This window comes from Cupressus sempervirens, chromosome 5 (genome assembly GCF_028749045.1).
Source record: "Cupressus sempervirens isolate cs-2001-9-10 chromosome 5, ASM2874904v1, whole genome shotgun sequence".
NCBI lineage: Eukaryota > Viridiplantae > Streptophyta > Pinopsida > Cupressales > Cupressaceae > Cupressus > Cupressus sempervirens.
The window spans coordinates 839,695,863-839,715,383 of record NC_143122.1 but is presented as its reverse complement, the minus strand read 5'-3'; the positions used below and the strand labels follow the sequence as shown (position 1 = coordinate 839,715,383).

The 19,521-nt window shown below is 35.8% G+C and overlaps 1 protein-coding gene across 17 annotated transcripts in view; it reads left to right on the top strand.

Annotated features, from left to right (window-relative positions):
* The window catches only part of LOC149558490 (LUC7 N terminus domain-containing protein), a 47,710-nt gene that overhangs the window by 13,443 nt on the left and 14,746 nt on the right, over positions 1 to 19,521 (top strand). For all 17 annotated transcript variants that reach the window (XM_089832716.1, XM_089832709.1, XM_089832715.1 and 14 more), the window contains exons 3-4: positions 9,724 to 9,852; positions 9,958 to 9,997. In XM_089832716.1, the coding sequence (XP_089688842.1) occupies positions 9,724 to 9,852; positions 9,958 to 9,997 (169 nt within the window). The remainder of the gene's footprint in view (positions 1 to 9,723; positions 9,853 to 9,957; positions 9,998 to 19,521) is intronic.

Genomic DNA, 19,521 nt, shown 5'->3' with positions numbered 1-19,521 from the left:
TGGATTAAATAGGATAACTATGAGACTTGAAACTGAACCTGCTAAAGATGAAGATAAGCCTAAGTGGTTTAACAAATGTGATGAGGCATATGGAACATTGTGTTTGTCTGTTTTTCCTGACTTGCTATTTCACATTGAGTCTTCGGATACACCAAATGAAGTATGGACAAAGCTAGAAACACTATTTGACACACAAAATTCAATGAGGGGTCATATGTTGGAAAATGAATTAATTAGTTTGAGTCCAGGCAATTTCAACACAATCCAAGATTTCTTCACCAAATTGAAATCACTAAGGCTGCAGTTAAAACAATGTGGAATTGAAAATAATGATGAACAACTGATTCTTAGTATTCTCTCGAAGCTAAGTTCAGAATATTCTGTGTTTGTCTCTACCTTTTATGCTACTAAGGGTGCACTTGGTACTCAATTCACCATGCCATCTTTAGAGGATTTTGCTGTCAATCTCACTCGAGAACAGGACAAGCTAATCTAGATGGGCACTCTTAAGTCCTCTAAGTCACATGCCTTGGCTGCCAACCAAGGCACAAAAGAACAACAAGGACAAAGTAGTAACAACAATAGTAAGGACAAGAAACAAAAGAATAGCGAGGAGAAGAAGGATCAGATATCGATTTCTTCAAAAGCAACTATTGATACACCATCTTTCAAGGGCGATAAGCCTAAGAAAGAAAAGGTCAAATGTGTCTATTGTGAAAGACCTGGTCATGATGAACATAAATGTTTGTAGAAACAACTTGATCACTTGACATACATTCTTGAGAAGAACAATATTAGTGTTCTTGAGTCTATCAAACAAAGTTCTAATGAAGGGTCTAACAAGGAAAAAGAAAACAGCAAGGGGAAAGGAAAGGGCAAGGCCCTTTTTGCAGTTGCTTCCTCACCATCCACTTGGGTTCTTGATTCGGGTGCTTCACACCACATGGCTTCATCTAAGGAAGAACTTGCATCCTTGGAGCCGTGTACTATGCCTTCTATTTTGATGGGTGATAACACTCCTATTGAGGTGTGTGAGAGAGGGTCTGATGATGTGGGTGATGGCACATTCCATGATGTTCCTTGTGTACCCTCATTGTCAACTAATCTCCTATCGGTATACAAGATCACTCACACAAGTTTAGGCAAGCGGGTTGAGTTCACTCCTAGTTCAGTGGAGATACATGAGTTGCACAATGATTCTACAGTTGCAGTTGGGAGAGTAGATCATCAGTCACGACTCTATATGTTTTCTCACTTTGTTCTTGATCCTCCTTTGACTGTTTCACTCACTCACTCTAATGATGTGAGTAGATTATGGCATGAGCGGTTTGGCCATCTTAACTTCCACTACTTGCATCAGCTTAACCAGCAGAGCATGGTCACAAGGTTGCCTTCTACTTTGACATTGGAGTCACTTGGAATACATGATAGATCTTCTAATGGGTCAGATTCATTTGAGCAATCTTCTACCTCCACTTTTGATGCAGAGAGTGATTCAGAGGACTCACCTCCTTCCTCTCTTAGTCATCATTCACAGGTTGATGATTCTTCTCTAGATTCTCCATCTTCTGGTCCACTTTGGGCTAGATAGACCTTGTAGTTTGCAGGTGATTGGGTTGGGGATCCATCAGACACCAAGCAGACTCATTCACAATTCTAGGATGCTTTGCATATCTCCATTGCTACTGCCTCAAATCCACAGTCCTTTCATGAGGCTTTTGCTATTTCTGAGTGGGATACAGCTATGCAGGAAGAGTATAGTTCCTTGATGAGGAACCACACTTGGGATCTTGTCCCTTTTTCTAAGGGAAGAAAACTTGTTCGATTTAAGTGGATCTACCGGACAAAATTTGTAAGCTTTGCTGGGGGTGCGGGATGCTTCATCTTTTGGGGGGGCCTCTTCCTCTCACTTGGAGTTCTAATTTTCTTTGGGGAGTCTCTTTTTTCTCTCTTTTGGGGGAATCTTATGTACATGGGTACCTCATCAGGCCTAACTTGCCGGGACCCATTTCTACATCCACCTAAGCTTCGCTTATGGGGGGGGGGTGTTAGTGTAGTTTTTTATTTTTCCTATTTTGCTAGGTTTTTCCTACACTTTTAATAATCTCGCTTAGATTAATAAAGCATGTCTTATTAGGTGAATGGTTGTGAGGTGTCACCTTCCTACATGTGAGCACCCATTAGCTATCTTCGGAAGATACTTTGCTATCTTTAGTCTGATAGATGGTTGCTCCTCATTGGTTGGTGTTGCCACCTCCTCCCTCCTCCTAGCCTATATAAGCATGCTCCCTGACTTGTATTTGCATCTCTTGTTTTTGCATCCTCTTAATGCTATTTTGCTTCCAGCATTTGCATTACTCTCTTGGAGACTAACTCTATGATGCTATTTTGATTTTGTATCATTTGCATTCATAGTTTAGATATTTATTCTTTGCACTAGTTTTCTGGATTATTAATCTTATCAGATTCTAACAACAATTACATTCTTAACCTTAAGTTTTGATGCTTTTTAATTGATTATTTGAACTTGAAAGAGTGATACTTGAACTTGCTGTTATGATTTAATTTTAAATGTTTTAGATCTTTGATGTTGAACTTGATGTATATGATGGTATGATTACAGCTCGTGATGCTATGATTACAAGTTTTAAAGTTTATGGTGTTCTTGTTGTTTAAATCATATGATTATATGATATTATGTGACATTCTAATCTTAACTCATGCTTTGAGGCCTCGTAAATAATGTATATATACAATTTTCACATGTTTTTCTATGAACCCAAATTGAACCTAAACCACTTTTCAAAATTTTGCCATACTTTGATGTTGAACTCAATGTATATGATGGTGTGATCACGATTCATGATGCTATGATTACAATTTTTAAAGTTTATGGTGATCTTGTTGTTTAAATCGTATGATATTATGATACTATGTGACATTCTAATCTTAACTCATGCTTTGAGGCCTTGTAAATTATATATATAACTTTTACATGTTTTGTATGAACCCAAATGAACCCAAACCCCTTTTGAAAATTTTGCTGTACCGGCAAACCAGTCCTTCAAATAGGAGCTTAGAACTGAATGCAAACCGGTAAGTTAGGACCTAGAGCTTCCAAAAACAATTCCTACCTTCTTGTTTTTAGCACAGTTGTTCTATATGCACCATGGGGAGGAACTTTTAGACTTGAAGCCTTTCCTTTGAAGTCTATGACTCTATTTTAGTTCTGCTGGGCAGATTGGAAGATTCTGGCAATTAGAATGAATTTGATGCCTTTCCTTCAAAGTCTATGAATCTATTGTAGTGCTGCTTTGGGCATATTGGAAGAGTTTGGCAATTAGAACGAATCTCCTGATCTTATGGAATCTGTTTCTGCAAGCACACATCAGGCTTCGTTGTGTATTTTTCAATTGTCAAATATCTCCATGGCTTCCTTGACTGCGGTTAATTCATCCCCAGGAGAAGTTTTGTTTCATGAGCGCATTCTAGCATATGCGGTGAAACTTTTGTCTTGGGCATGAATTTATGACCGTGACCTTTTCCAAGTTTACACACATATGAAGATCAGTCAAGGAGTTTTTCTTGCTTAGTCATTTTTTGCTCTCTTTACATTTCTGAACATTCTCAGCCATAGTCATTTCTGATCATTTGTTTGCCATAGATGCCTTTTGGCTTTTTCAAAGGGCTTTAACTCAGCCTTAGTGATTGCTGATTACAATGCAAATCTAAAACCATATAAGACAAAGAGCTACCCCTCACTTTGGACTTAGCCAAATTCAATACTTCTCAATTGGACCATGAGGAACTTAGGACATTGACAATAAAACCACCAAGTAAACAATGCTATAAAGGCCAAGCAAATCAAGTAGGGGAATCCTCATACACAATGGGTTGATGTGTTAAAATATCACAACATTCGGCGTCTCCACGACTTAAATATTTTTACATTTAAGGATAAAAACTCAGTTTGAACCCAGAATACTTGTTAAATCATTCTTATGCCATCACGGAGAGAGAATCACACTCAAAAGGGGAGCAAAATCATATATTGGAACAAGACACCTTTTTCTGTTATACTGAAGTCTTCAAATGAATTAATTCTTGCTTAGAATAAAATACTAGGGGTACTCTATTCTCTCTTGAAGAAAATCCTCTAATGTGCTAAACAAACAAACTGTCTGAACTCACGACTCCAAGGTTCCAAATGCGTGTGATTTTTTTGTTCAGGATGCTCTTGTGGTAATATGATTTGATGAAAACCTCTAAGGGGGACTTATTCTAGCTATTCAAGTCGCTTTTTTCCAAGTTTTGATGATGAAGTTTCTTTATTTATATTTTTTTGGATTTTCTGGGTTTACAACTTAAAAAGATGTTTCAGTGAAAACTTAAAACCCTAAAAAACAAAAAATTGGGGGCCCCCATATGCAATGACATAATGTGTGATAAGGTCTTTACATGATGGTCCTGGGTTAAAAAAGTCCAGGAGACGTGTCCCCATGGAGCATAGGTCATAGCCTGTCATCATTGCTGCCCTTTGAAAGAGTCACTTCCTTATTTTCTTTCCATTCTTTTCGTCTTCCACTTTCCTATACTTCCATCTGCATTCCTTCCTCCATATCCCTTTTCAAATGAAATTCTTTTCTCCGTTTCATAACTCAAGTTTGAGGGAATCTCAAGTTTACTTTTCATGCCTTTTGACCACTCATTAAATTTAACTACATTCTGCTTATGTTATATTTTGATTTTATTCATTTATGTTCTGAATTTAATTTTTAAATTTTAATTTTTGTATTTTAATATTACAATATTATATTATTAAATCATATTTTAAAAAGGGGACATCATACACTGTACCTGTATCTATATCTCTACATGTGTTAATGCAACACTGATTGTGGGACAACTACAAACTCAGGAAAGACAGATTGAACATTGTAGAAATGAGGGAAGTAGTGTCAGACGTAGGAGAAAATTGCCCTCTTCTTATAAGGTGGTCAATAAAGGCTAAATTCTTTTATTAAGATTACTATATTACAGTTGTCCTATTGTCCTTCACATCCTTTATTTTAAGCCTTTTAGTGAAAGTGCCAACTCAATACAAGTTTTCTCCAGAGTTTGATGCTGAAAAAATGTCTGTGATGCCAGCTGGCTTCTAAGTGTTTTTTTGAGAAAGAGAAGCATGATATAAATTATAAAGGCACGTACCCTTCTTAAAAGGGAAATTTCATGCCCTAGGATTCTCCCTACACTTTCTGCTTCCTTCGTAATGTTTTTTTTTTATAATCAGAAATAGGATAAACAGAAAACAAAAAACTAATGAACAAAAAACACAACATTTTACCCTGAGAAAACCCTCCAACTAATGGGAAAAACCCATCCACAAGAAATAACACTTTTTTGATGAAAAATAAAAGTCAGATTTTACAATGCACATCAAAACTGACTCTGCAGATGTAAATATGACAACCACTACTTATTCACAAACCATAAGCTTTAAGATGCTTAAAACAATAAACTTAGCAAATATATAATCTCTTGAAGCAATGGCAATGCATGCGATGCCAATACAAGAAACTCTTCCTTCTCTCTTCATGGTCTGCCATTACAAGGATAATGACCCTTCATTATCTTTAAGTTAGGTGCCTCTTCAATATCTTCATTGTCTTTCCATTGTCTTTTCATTCAATAACTTCAATGTAGAATACAGAATGACTATATCAAGATTGGGAGAAAGATATCTCTCGAGCTATATCTCCAACACTTCCTCTTAGCTAGGGACATATCTCTTTGGATATCCATGTTATGGAATCTCTCAGCATGACAACCAGAATGGCTACACCCATTTGTGAAAAAGATTTTTATCATGGAATCTCTCAAAGTGATAACATCATGGAATCACTCAATATAATGTCCACCATGGCTACTCCCGTATATGGAAAGTAAGCTATGCACAAGCTAATATCGTGGAGTTGCTCAATGTGACGTCGTTATGGATTCTCTCAATATGACGTCCTCCATGGCTACTCCCATGTGCGGAAAGAAGCATATGCACAAATGGCCATCTTGGAATCACTCAACGTGATGTCTTCATGGAATCTCTCAGCATGACGTCCACCATGGCTACTCCCATGTGTGAAAAGAAGAGAGTTTTCACCATATATTTATCAATCTCAGAGAAATATGTATTACAAGGGCTTTCATCTCATATTTCTCTCTCACAGAGATTTGTACTCTATAGGGGCTTTAACCTCATATTTTTCTCTCACAATGAAATATAGATTACAAAGGCTTTCACATCATATTTCTCTCTCACAGAGAAATATACACTACAAGGGATTTCACCTCATATTTCTCTCTCAAAGAGAAACATAATTGCAACAGATATTCACGATGATGTGACTCCCTCTCAAACTGCAAGCTCTTGCATCAACCTCCTGACCTCCTTGTTCATGATTGCCTGCTAGAGTCCAGGACTGTCCTCAAACCCATCGCAGATCACCCTATTCTAAATAAGTTTGCAGAGCTACCAAAAACAGATTGCCTGTGCAATTCTGTTCTCTGTAGTTTGAAGAGTTCCCCTCCCCCTTTTACCACCCCTTTTAAGGACTTTAGCACCCAGTCCTGCAACATTGCAATCCACTTAGCTGACATCTTCCCTTCCTCACATAACTACCTCTTGGTCCCATTCTCAAAGATTGCAAAGAAATTCTCTGGAAGTGAACAGCCCTCTTTTTATTTTAACTCAACTTGTGCCTTGAATTCTTGGATTTGAACTCCTGCTGAATGTCACAACCTAATTAGTAGAAACTGATCACAAATAAATATGAATAGGTTCTTCTTTGAGAGATGTCTTCAGTTATGTGCCACCAACTCAGCCCTATGACAGCAAGCGTGTCTTCATTCTTCAGCCTGCATGACTCTTACAGGATGCATCAAGCTCATGCTCCCTTTAATGCAATCTCTCATCATCCTTATTAATGCATGTATAAGCATGAATAAATAACTACATAAGGATTCATGAACATTATTCAAGGTTACGAAATACTTGCCTCTTTATTGTCTAAGCTTTCCCACCACTCCACATCTTTCTGATCAAAAGCTTAAACCCCAATTAATAGCAGGAGTAATTACTCTCCCCCTTTCAAACCCCTATCTATATTAGCCTGTAACATTCATTGCCAGCCACAGACAGAGCCTAATAACATACACAGATTCTTTGAACCCCTTATGATATTGAAGAATGCCGTAATTGGCCCCCTGTCAGATAGTCTCTCTGTATGAGCTTCCGTGCCCACGAATTCATTGTCCTTGGAAGAATTTGTCGATTCTATTTCTCAGAAGCTCCATTAGCTTACAAACATAGAATATGCTAAAACATTAGAAACTTAATGTTCAGTAGGCAGGTTTTTCCAATTTGCAAATAAAACTAAACTAGATTTTTCCAAATGCTCCCTATAATGAGAGGCACAAATAAATACTTAACCAAAAAATTATTAGAGTCAGTGCATTAAGAGTGTAATATTATAATGGTTCCGACTTCTAAGGGTCAATGTAATTTTCCAAATATCTTCAAAAAATATTGCAACAAACATAAATGTAAACTCCCCTTTTTATCAGCAGCAGCCAACAAAAAATGTATATCCAAAATACGGTCATGCCTTTTGGCTTTGATATCATTTTTAACTGGCACAAAATACTTGGACTAAAATGACCCTTATTTCTCAATAGAAATAGATGCAACTTCTTAATATTCTGATATAGCCGTCCCAAAATTCATTCAGGCAACTAAACTGGCAGGTGATACCATGTTGGTTTTTTAATAATCAGAAATAAGATAAACATCAAACCAAAAAATAATGAACTCAAGATGTAACATTTTATCTTGGGAAAGCTCTCCAACTTGCGGGAGAAAAACTCAGCCAACAGAAATAACACCTATTGATGAAAAATAGAAGTCTGGTTTTAAAATGCACATCAAATCTGAGTCTGCAGATGTAAATATGATAACCATCACTTTCTCACAGATCATAACCGATATATGTAAGTCAATAAAAATAAAAAACATAGCAAATATATAATATCTTGAAGTGATGGCAATGCATGCAATGCCAATACAAGAAACTCTTCCTTGTCTGCTGTTAAGACTCCTCACAGTCTGGCTGTTACCATGCTGATGACTGTTCATAAGTCTGCCATTACAAGGATAACGACTCTTCATTATCCTGAAGCAACATGTCTCTTCAATATCTTCATTGTCTGTCCATTCAATTCCTTCATCGTATAATATGGAAAAGACTATCTCAAAATTGGGAGAAAGATATATCCCAAACCTAATCTCCAACAGCTAAGAGAACCTTAGAATACGGAAACAACCATCTCAGAATTGGGAGAAAGATATCTCCCGAAGCTATACGTCCAATAGCTAAGTCTTTCCATCACTGATTATATTATTCAGGGATGCCCTATTCCTTATGTGAACAATGTGCCCCCTATCTCGACAAAGGGACTATTGTCTGACATAAAAGAGGTCAACTTGGACAGTTGTTCTGGCATTGGTAGATTACTTTGATATGGGAGAAAGATCTCACATAAGACCATGGGTACCCCTGTTAATTTTATCATATTGTCAATGCTCTGCCAAATTATATGAGCCTTGAACCAAAAAACTCACTATCAATTGACTTAGTTTCATTAATTAGATTATCTAGATTCTATATCTTGTTAATAGCTAGCCTTAAAATCTACCATGCACCATATGCTTTGTGTAGATATTTTGTCCAGATTCTGAGGTCAATGATCTACTAATACACGGGCTCTCCAAATTGATTGTAGTATATATCCTTTGCACAATTGGCATAGAGTTAAAACTTAAATCTAAAAGCCCTATCAAAGCCCCATCATTGTTTAATTCAAGCCATTGACACAAGTACTTCCCTTCTCATTGACATTCCTGCCTTCACACGTTCTTCTATTAGAACAAGTTAAACAAAATGTAGAATTAAAATACTAAGGACTCTTCGATTCTGGTTATTTGCTTCCATCATTATGATTATTACTTTGGATTTGAAAGTTGAAGAATATGCGGGTAAAAATGCTTGAAATATGCACTCTTCCATAAAGTTCAGATTTGCATGTATGTTTTGTTGATGTTTGTAGCTGCAGGAGATATCCCAATTACTTGCATGATGCTCTTTCATATACATGTGTTCGAAAATATGAAAACACATGCAACATACGAAGAGACATGCGTTTGGAAATATGAAGAGACTTGCATTTGGAAAATGAAGAGTCTTTCTGTCATTATATGAAGAGTCTCAATTCAAGATATATATATGATTGCTTTGTGATGATTAAGTGTTGAGTTAGAAGCATTGTACTTACCTCTATATTTTAATAAAAGAGAGATTTTTTGGTGTGGCTGGCATTTTCCCCTCAAGTTGGAGGGTTTTCGCAGGATAAATTGTTGTGTCGCAGTGTTCTTTATTTTATTTACTGCTACCTACTGTTATTTCTAGGCAAACCATTAACATGTTTGCGTACCAGTTAGAAACTAGAGTGTATTGAACGCATTGATAGTTGTGAAAAGGTAATATTTTCTTTAAAAAATGCTTGTACTGTTGTTGCATCTTAATTCGCTTCCCTTGAATTGCAAATAGGACAGTGTATGTATTCTAGTGTCTAGAAATAATGTGTTATACTGAAAACAAGCTGTTTTTGTAGCTCGAAATCTGACTGAAGAGGAGAAGAAGGGTTATAGAGAAGTTCGGTGGGATGACAGGGAGGTTTGTGGTTTTTATATGGTTCGATTTTGTCCACATGATTTATTTGTGAATACAAAGAGTGACCTAGGTATGTAATCCTCATCTTTTTTCTATTTGTAAATTTTCCATTTTTTATGTTGATCCATATCTTCCTGGTCAGTTTCTAAAATTATTTATTGATTTCTTGGTTCAGGCCCTTGCCCTAGACTTCATGATTTAAAACTGAAAGAGAGGTAACTAGCCTGGTCTATCTATTGAGTACTTCCAAAGCAACAATAATGAGATCTTAGCTTTGTAGAATTCTGATAAATTGATAATATGTTTCATGTCCCTTTTCCTTTTGCTTGTTTACAGGAAATTTATATATATTTGGAAATTTAAGTGTTCTTTTCAAGTATTGTATATTTACATTCCTTTGGCAAGTTTTACACTCATAATGTGTTAAACTTATAGTCAGGATGAGGTGTGGCAAATATGTTACAAAATATTATTTTTCTATATTTTTATATGAACTTATACTTACCTTGATTGATTGTTGTGTTTAATAACAAGACTATATACATTTTTTAAAATCTTCCACCTGGTGACATTTAATTGTAATATTATTAAGGCATCGTGATTTTTTATCTTGCCCAAATAAGTTTTTCCATGCTTCATATGTGTTGGTGTAGGATGGAACATAATATGAATCACAAGCGTGCATATATAGGATCTCTGGAGATCTGGATCATGCCGATTTAGCCCGTTTGAGGTAACTGTTAAACCATCAGGTCCTTAAAACAGGGGGGGATGAAATGTGATTCCTGTCTAGCAAATCTAATTCAAGTGGACAATTTCTTTTTCTGTCCCTGGCCAGTAACCCAGCATCAGGTTGTTTAGATTGCAAGCCATTATATTTACCACCTCTCACATTATTTGATTATTACCCTGCTTAGTAAACTTAGTGTTAAGCAACGAAGGGACTAATCACGGCATACATCTTGACAATGAAGGCAGTGCCAACTCTCGACTTAAAAATTGTCTTTAAACTATTTTCTAATATGATGGCAATCTGCTTCCACACTGATGATTAAACCAATCAATAGGCGATGCCGAAGTGTTATGATAGATGAATGTAAAATAAGATGAGGTGACATCTAGTGGGAGTCATACTTGCTTTTAAAATTCGAATTTGCTCTATCCTTAAGGCAAATCAATCAATAGGCAATGCCAAAGTGTTATGATAGATAAATGTAAAATAAGATGAGGCAACATATAGTGGGAGTCATACTTGCTTTTAAAATTCAAATTTGCTCTATCCATAAGGCGGTTATTGGCTAAGAATCAACTGTAGAAACGTTTTTGTCATTTAGTGCTACTTTAAGACATGACGACTTACAAGGGAAAAAGCCAATTTGTTCTTCGCAGAAATTGTGTGTTTATCCTTGACACATAATAGTCCATAGTCACTCAAGACATTTAACTGTGTTTTCTTATAATAAGAAGGTCCTCCATTAATGTCAAGTGATTTTCCATTTATGCTTTTTGATGTATAATCACCTGTAGAATATCATTACCCATCTTGTAGAAGATTCACCTTTCCAGTAATATAGCTACAATGAAAAATTGTCCCCGAAGCTACAAAGTATTTGGGGTTCTTGGCATTATATAATACTATGTTGTGTATGAAGGTTTTGGTGCACTTATTGATACGAACTTTTTAAAAATATCTTACAAGGCATGGTTTGGTGTAATTATATCATTCAGTGTGTTCAGTTGTTATGCAACAACAGTAGTGTAGTTTGTCTTGAGAAATGATTTTGTTTGTTTCTAACAGCTGACTTTTTTTTTCAACTACATCATGCAAAAGTCAACTCAGTTGCATGATATGCAGAAGAATTAAGCTATCATTAAGTATAGGCTAAGAGTGAAGGTTTCTAAATTCACTAGAGTTTCAAAATACAATGTAATTTGTATGTTAGATATAATCACTTAGTAAGTTGGAATAAGCTGTAAACTGAGGATTAAGATTCAAGCTTGCGAAAATTCCGAAGTGACTTTATTTATTGTGTCAGATCATTAATATCTTCCTTTCTGTTGGTGATGATACAAGGAAAATGCTGAAATCTGGACTAGCTAGAATATTTGCTTTTCATAACCCTATCAGTGATGGTCCCAATTGTGCATATTGTATGGTGATTTTGTTCAAGATTAATTTGGCATATACCTCTTCTTATCTTTATTTATGCAAAGTTTAGATTTTCATTGTCATCAGTGTTGTCGTCTGAATGGCTGTTGTCTCAGGAATTGGTGATTGTTTGGGCAAATGCATGATGTTATGTATTTGCAATAAGTTCTGCATCCATAATAGTGCCCCTTTATTTCTCTCGGGGCATGATGAAATTAACCATGAAATTACAAAGTTGATACAAAAGAAATACATGATGAGCTATCTCTGTTTTTAATACTATCGATTTTGATTAGCTTTCATTGTTTACCTATATGGAATGAAATGAAATTGTTTAAAATTTGATAAAACATCAAAACACTTCTTTCCCTTTATTTTTCTTTGCAGATCTGTGTTTGGAGTATTTGTTCAATGAAAAGTTGGCTATGCCTTGAATAAATGTGTCAAAATTTGAATTACCACTAACAGTTAACACTTTAGTAAAGTTGTATCTGCACTTGATACTGATAGTTGAATTATGGCTGTTCCATACCATTATTATTATTATTTGTATTATGTTATGATATTATCAATAATTTGTATAAAGATATATGCCACATACAACTATTGAACATTTGTCATTTTAAACCAGAACAAGCAAGCTCTATTAGTATAATTTTGTGAATGGCCTTAGTATCCACTAAACAAACAATTTGACAAGATAATTAGACATCTACTTTTTCCTACTTGACCATTAGATATGACATATAAGCTGCTATTTCTAAAGCATATTTGGGAAATTTACCAAGGAACTCTTAAATAGATTAATTGAATTTAATTTTTATACTAATCATTTTAATTATTGTTTGCAAGTAGGAATCGAGGGCAGTGCATCATCTGTCAGTACCTCCTGAACCACACAAGAGCCACACAACTGTATATGATATTTAATATTTGTGATTTTATGAATACTATACATTAAGACATTAATGATATGATTACTGAACATTTATTATTCCCAAGCAAAAGTCTATAGTAGTTTGATAGATAAGCATGCTCATTGTGTCCGTATCTCCTCTACTGTCATCTAACAATTCAATAAGTACAAATTGCTGTTCTCTCAACAAACCAACTGATGTGACATTGAGATGCTATTTGATTAGCATGTGCCAAGAAATTGCCATGAGATCACTTCTACGGTTAATTGATTATTATTGTTGTTGTTCCCAACTAGAAGAGTAGATTGTCATTGATAAATGCTTTGCTAAACCATACAATGACAATGACCTGATGTATATGATATCCAATTTTATGATTGCGTTCTGATATTATAGACAACCTTTGTAAAGATGTACATCTCTTATTTGTTATTTGTGAACCTGAACTGAAAACCTGTAATTTAGTAAATTAGCACAGGCACCTCCTTGGTATCTCCTCTACTCCCAACTCACAATTCAGTAAGATAGCCATAAAAGCTAAATCCCAAATTGAGCAACAAGATATAACATACAACTTGCTACTGTTAACCTCAAGATATTTACACACTCGGGCATTATAGTTTTGTTGGTCCCACTCCCAACTACAAGAAAAGTAGATCACATGATCTGCCATTACATGCGCCACATCAACCCAATTTAGCAAGGAAGGAAGTTTAAGTAAATAAAGAATACACAAATATTAGAAAGAATAACGCTAATACTAACCTGTGCATTTGAGTTCACATTGCGTATTGCAAAAAAGAGAAGTACAGGAGGGTATCTGGCAAATGAAAGATAGGGATGTAATATTTGAAAATTCTTATCTGGATGGTTGCTTGGCTGTAATTGATTGGGGATGATGAATATCCTCTTACTTCATCTTCTATATAAACTGCTAAAGTTGTGTCTTCTTCTGGTCTCTTACTGCCTCTGGTGACTTTGATGGTAACTATGTTCACAATGTATCTGACAGGTCTTTTTGGTATGACATGTTCAGGCTTATCTAAAGGATTGCTTGAACTCCGGTTTAATACATATTGGAACTTTCTAGTAGCAGGGAAAATGACACTATAACTAAACTGCATTAAGCATCGAAGAAGATATTCAGTTGGAAGTTGATAGAGAGATTATCTTGTTTGCAGTGTTGTTAGCTGGATTTTGATATGTGAACATCCTAAAGTGTTTGATGGCCTGTATACCTGCAAATGTGTAATACTAATAGATTCGACATGTTTTTGAGGAAGAGCTGGTCTTGTGATTGAATGTACATGTTTTTTCCTGATTGTGGGAGTGGTGTAATTATCAAGTGAGAAGCATGTTCTTTCTTGATTTAGATTTAGATTTAGATTTCATTTGTCTGGTGTAACGCTTCTTGGGCTAACTCAATAACTTATCTTAGAAAGGGCATTGATCTATTTCAAACTGTCTTGTTACTCATTATAGGTATGCTCTTAGTACAAAAAGTATAAAATTCCATGTATTCACTGTTTTCCCTTTGATGGATATGGTTCTGAGTGGTAAGGTCTAAGTGGTACACTGTGGTAGATGCATCTTTCTATGTTTGATTTGGCAAGGGGAGTAGACAATCCCAAACTATTAAATTCCTAGAATCCTCATCTTAATTTCAATTTTATACTTGAGGTTAAGGTCGACAAAGCTTGACTCATCCTGTAACAGTGATAATATAGATTTTTTAATTTTAGTATTCCACTCTATCCATTGCACTTCTGGGTTGGGAGCAGTGGGATGGCAGGGTACACATCCATAGAAAGAGAGAGGGAGAGAGAGCAGTGTGTTGACAGGGATGACTAATAGGTGGAAGGCCTTGGCTTGAGAAAAGTCCCGAACAGAGAGAGAGAGAGAGAGAGAGAGAGAGAGAGAGAGAGAGAGAGAGAGAGAGAGAGAGCAGTGTGTTGACAGGGACAACTCATAGATGGAAGTCCTTGGTTTCAGAAAAGTCTCCAACTGAGAGAGAGAGGGGGGGGAGTCGGCTTCAAAAAAGTTTTGTTGGGATGCGTTGCTGATGACTTGGTATGCTGTGTTGCAAGTTTGAAGTCGACCTGATCTGGTTTGTGCACAAGTCTAGTTGAGCTGTGCAGACTTAATAGGACTTGGTGGAGGATCTGGAACTGGGCTAAGTCAGATCAGCTTAGTATGGAATCTTAAGTTGGATGTTTGATTATGTTAAAAATTTAAGTGTTATCCAAATGGAATGAAGAGATCTGAATTGGGTTGGGAAAGGATTTGTCTAACCCGGGAGTTCGGAGTTGCAGGCATCAAGGATGTCACCTAAGTTAGGTGGGGGAAGATGTAGTGGCCTTCGAGATGAGACCTGAGCTAGAATGAGGCCTAGCACATAATAAAAGACTTTAATGCCATATCAGAAGTCTTCAAAAAAGTTTTGTTGGGATGCGTTGCTGATGACTTGGTATGCTCTGTTGCAAGTTTGAAGTCAACCTGATTTGGTTTCTGCACAAGTCTAGTTGAGCCATGCAGACTTCAATAGGACTTGGTGGAGGATCTGGAACTGGGCTAAGCCAGATCAGCTAGGTATGAAATCTTAGGTCGGATGTTTGATTATGTTACAAAATTAAGTGTCATCCAAATGGAATGAAGAGATCTGAATTGGGTTGGTAAAGGATTTGTCTAACCCGGGAGTTTGGAGTCGCAGGCGTCAAGGACATCGCCTAGGTTAGGTGGGGGAAGATGTAGTGGCCATCGAGATGAGACCTGAGCTGGAATGAGGCCTAGCACATAATAACAGACTTTAATGCCATATCAGAAGTCTTCAAGTTTGGGACTTTTTTGAACAATGAAATAAAAAATCAAAATTATTGTTGTTAAGTATTTATATCATTAGCTAATGAGTCTGAATCATAATAAATTGATTGCTGTTATACCATTGCTGCTGCTGACACAATTAACTTTATGGCTGTTGTACTGCTATCATGATATATCAATTTATGGTGTCATAACTTGTCTTATATTGCTGTCATGATATATAACAGTTATTCTTTAATGTTATGATTGATTTCTTTTATAAAAACTATAGAAGTATGCTTTGTCATTGCATGTCTCATCAGCGGCAAATGTCCCCATGTTTTTTTGCAACTCATTTAAAAAACTTTCAAAGGTTTGATTTCTGGGGATGTCACTGCTGTTTCCTCCTATATGAAATGCTGTTAGGGATAAGGTTCTGAAGACTGGGGATGCATCCCATGCAACACAGGTATTTCAGCATTGCTGTGGATCTAGTCATAAGTATGAATACATTCTAGAAATTTTTTTTTGGTTCAACTATAGTAACCAAATGCTAGTTTATACTTTCTAGGGACAGAAACCATTTATGAGTTGCCTTGCTTATCAATGGGTAGGCTAATTTTCATTTTACAGGGAGATGAAATGGTCTTTGACAACAACTCTTTGTTATTAAAGCTAACCTTTATGGAAGGCTTTGATATATGGGTGAGTAGTGGAAATGAACTTTGGATTTGACTTTGTTCATCAGAAGATCTTTAGGAAGTAATGTAGATCTAGGAAAATATGTAAACGGTCAATCAGAATGGGTCGGGGAAGGATCAGTTGTGGCAAAAGATAAAAAAAGATAAATGTACCATCAATATAGCTGTAACATCCACCTGCTGTCTTGAATACAACTCCACTTCCATAATCCCTCCCTCCTACCAAAGTCTGACATGAAACAAACGGCATAAAAATCTAAGAATCATGTTACCAAATCTAAGTATGATGTACACAAAGACTTAAAGTCCTCAAATAATTTGAAGTTGTCATCCAAAGAACTTGCCACCCCTACATTAGATAGTTTGTCCACCAATGAGTTAGCCTCTCTAAACACATAAGTTATCCTATAGTTATACTCCTTTACTTCCTCTAGCAAAATTCTGATGTGCATCATATGTCTGTTAAAATACCATGTATCCAATTCACCTTTGATGATGCCATAACCACAATTTGGGAATCACCATTTAAATGGAGCTTGCTAAAACCCATCTTGATAAGTAGGAGATATTTTCCACAGCAAGTCAAAACCCATCTTGCTAAATCCCATCTTGATTACCATCTGAATCGCTTCCACCATAGCCAAGCATTCTGCTGTGTTGTTAGTACCATCTTCTATGTGTTTAGCACTAAGGGCTGCAATACTTCCAGTATCAACTCAAGCCACACAACCCACCCCTGAAGGACCCGGGTCCCCTCTTGAGGTCCCATCGATATTAATCTTAATCCACCCGAGATCTGGTGGACACCATATGCCCTTCCCCATATCATCCGAATGAGGATAAATCCTCTGAGGCCCATCAAGAAGCCAATATGATATTTAATTTAGATATTAATCTTTTTCTTCAATGTTATATTTACGTATTATATTTCTATATATTTAATGTAGATATTAAATCTTTTTATTAAATGTTGTTTTCATTTAAGAATATAAAAGAGGTTAAAGTTTCTATATAAATACAATTACTAAGTGTACCTTCGTGGATGTTCTAAGACTCGCCACGAGTCGGGTGAGTCGTCCAAGTCAGCGAGTCGAGTTACCTTGGCCGGGTCAAAATGACCTGTTATCCTCACTCGGCGGATCTACTGGGATGACTCGCCCGATTCGGCTAACTTGGCTGGTTGACTCGCCTAGCTGACTTGGCTGACTCATCTGACTTGTCTGATTTTTAATTTTTGTTTTCAAAATTTTCTTGAGACATCTAAAATTTACCTTTGTACTTATGTAATCGATGTATGTGATTAAAGTACCTTCTATTTCATGATGTTATTGCTTCTTTAAGCTTTATTCAGTAATGGGTGCATGGAATTTCTTTAAATCCTAAAAAATCTCTAAATGTCAAGGGTTTTGTCACTTTGCCGAGTCACTGCCGAGTCTGAGCTGGGTCACGAGTCGAGTTACTCTTGCCGAGTCTGGGCCGGGTCTGAGTCTCGTTACTTTGTTCTAAACTTTAGAAAATTTTCACCTACTAAATGAGTGTTTTTGAACTTTTAAAGTTTGCTCATCATGTATTATTGGCATCAATCTTGTGCTGGGCACAGGTTCTGTGCGAATTCTTTCTGGTTGTGCTGTTGATTGCATCGACTTTATAAAATTATAATTAAGTTGCCTGGTTATTGGTATTAGAATTTGCTCGTTTCTAGTATATGCTAGGTTTGGTTTGCCTTGGGCATGTCTACACAAGACATTTCTAAAAAATATATATAAGATACAGAAAATAAGTGGAAATAATCAGTGTCAATTTAATTTATACTAATTTTTTTGAAAAATAAAACACTAGTGAAAATTGATAATCCAAAATATGTCATGACATCTGATAAATCACGTGAGTTTATATTATTTGTTCTAAATTGGAAATAAGTAATGCTGAAGGATAGCAGCTGAGTTAGGTTTACTTAATTGTTAATTTCTGGGTTGTGCTTTTTATTTGTTTTTATTATTTTTAATTTTGGAAAAAAATTGTTAATGACTCTCTATTAGATAATTGATTATGACTCAGATTTGGTCTTATAAGATGAACTTTGGGTGCACCTGGAAAAATACTAGTACCACAATGAAGGAGGTGTTACCTGTTTAATGTACACTGCACCTACATAAAAATGATATATTGATATTTATTTTTTATTAATCTGGAGGCTTATGTCCATGTGTAGTTGATTCACTTTATGAAATGTTATTCTGTCCCAACACTTTAAATGCTGAGATGCCAAAATTCATTGATTCCTTTTTTTCTTGTTAGTTGTGGAGAATAAAGTTTCAATCTTGATTTATTTTTATATAGTAAACAAGGTAAGTGAGCTTATTACTTTTATTGTTTTCTGCCATATTGCATTGGTTAAAATTGCTCATTAAAGTGTGCATACTGTTTATTACTCTTGAATCTGTATTTTAACTTTAAAGGGCGTCTGATTTCAAATTGTCAGATATGCATTTTGTTTTTATAATAGCCATAATAAAAAAGAAAAAATGATTGCTGTAAACGAAGCTAATGGCCCAACAGTAACTCTTCCATGTCTGACATTCAAATAAACACAGGTGATTCCAACCATATTTTCTCAGATTGGGTTATGATCGGGTTATTTATAGCAGAACAATACTTTTTAATTACTGAACCTTTAAAGAGAATTGGATTAGAAACCACTATATAAATTGAGTAGTCTGAGAAAAGTTACATAATAAAATCTAGAGGGAGTCGGTATATGTGTGTGTGTTAAATTTATGATCTCTCTAATACTCTTTATCCGTTATAGTGGTAATTGCTTGATTTTATCCAAAGAATGAATGTGTGTATCTAGGATTTTTGAGGATTAATTTGAAAACAAACTAGACTTAGTATTACATAATACTAAATAGACTATCAACTAAATAAATATTTAAGTATTATTCAAATACCCACCTTAATGGTCAATCTGTCAACTACACCATGTTGTCCTCTAAATTATACAAACTTGTCCCGTCCTAGAGACTTCGTGTGAGTGCCCACAGTCTGATCCTAAGTTGAAACATACTGCAACTGTTTTGATTCATCTTTAACAAGCTTGCAGATGTGGTGACAGTGAAGCTCAACATCCTTTGTCCGCTCACAGAAGACATAATTTTCGGCAAGTTTGAGCA